This window comes from Bison bison, unplaced genomic scaffold, assembly GCF_000754665.1.
Source record: "Bison bison bison isolate TAMUID 2011002044 unplaced genomic scaffold, Bison_UMD1.0 scf7180017864105, whole genome shotgun sequence".
NCBI classification, from domain to species: Eukaryota; Metazoa; Chordata; class Mammalia; order Artiodactyla; family Bovidae; genus Bison; species Bison bison.
The window spans coordinates 9462120-9463412 of NW_011494677.1; the positions used below are offsets into that span (position 1 = coordinate 9462120).

General features: G+C 68.4%; 1 protein-coding gene across 1 annotated transcript in view; it reads left to right on the forward strand.

Annotated features, from left to right (window-relative positions):
- The first annotated feature begins 37 nt into the window (after positions 1-37).
- The window catches only part of MFHAS1 (malignant fibrous histiocytoma amplified sequence 1), a 112838-nt gene continuing 111582 nt past the window's right edge, over positions 38-1293 (forward strand). Inside the window, exon 1 of the mRNA XM_010838860.1 lies at positions 38-1293. Within this exon, the coding sequence (XP_010837162.1) occupies positions 124-1293 (1170 nt within the window). The 5' untranslated portion in view covers positions 38-123.

Consider the following 1293-nt stretch of genomic DNA (forward strand, 5'->3'; position numbering starts at 1 on the left):
GCCGAGGGCCGGTGGGAAGGGAGGAACGGGAGCGAAAGGGCCCCGGAGACTGGCGCCCGCCGGGGCGCAGCGCGGCATGTAGCTGCGGGCTCCCGCGCGAGGGTGTCGGCCCGGGGCCCCGCCATGGCAGGGACGGACAGCGGGAACCTGAAGACGGTGAGGCTGTGGCGGGACGCCGCCCTGCGCGCCAGGAAGCTGCGGAGCAACCTGCGCCAGCTCACCCTCAGCTCGGCCGGGGGCTGCCCGGGAACCGACCAGCTCGACTCCCCTGACGCCCCCCAGCTCCTGCTCCCGGCCAACATCGGGGACATTGAGGTGCTGAACCTGGGGAACAACGGCCTGGAGGAGGTGCCCGACGGGCTGGGCTCGGCGCTGGGCAGCCTCCGTGTCCTGATCCTGCGCCGGAACCGCTTTGCCCAGCTGCCCCAGGCAGTGGCCGAGCTGGGACACCACCTCACGGAGCTGGACGTGAGCCACAACCGGCTGAGCGTCCTGGGCGCCGAGGCGGTGGGCGCCCTGCGCGAGCTGCGGAAGCTCAACCTCAGCCACAACCAGCTCCCTGCCCTGCCAGCCCAGCTGGGTGCGCTGGTCCACCTGGAAGAGCTGGACGTCAGCTTCAACCGGCTGGCGCACCTGCCCGACTCCTTCGCCGGCCTCTCTCGCCTGCGCACCCTCGACGTGGACCATAACCAGCTCACGGCTTTTCCCCGGCAGCTCCTGCAGCTGGTGGCCCTGGAGGAGCTGGACGTGTCCAGCAACCGGCTGCGGGGCCTCCCCGAGGATATCAGTGCCCTGCGTGCCCTCAAGATCCTCTGGCTGAGTGGGGCTGAGCTTGGCACCCTGCCGAGCGGTTTCTGCGAGCTGGCCAGCCTGGAGAGCCTCATGCTGGACAACAACGGGCTTCGGGCTCTGCCCGCCCAGTTCAGCCGCCTGCAGCGACTCAAAATGCTCAATCTCTCCTCCAACCTCCTGGAGGAGTTCCCGGCCGCCCTGCTGCCCCTGGCTGGCCTGGAGGAGCTCTACCTTAGTCGCAACCAGCTCACCTCGGTGCCATCCCTGATCTCGGGCCTGGGCCGTCTTCTCACCCTGTGGCTGGATAACAACCGGATCCGCTACCTGCCCGATTCCATCGTCGAGCTCACCGGCCTGGAGGAGCTTGTCCTGCAGGGGAACCAGATTGCCGTGCTGCCAGACAACTTTGGCCAGCTCTCCCGCGTGGGCCTGTGGAAGATCAAGGACAACCCTCTGATCCAGCCCCCCTACGAGGTCTGTATGAAGGGGATCCCGTACATC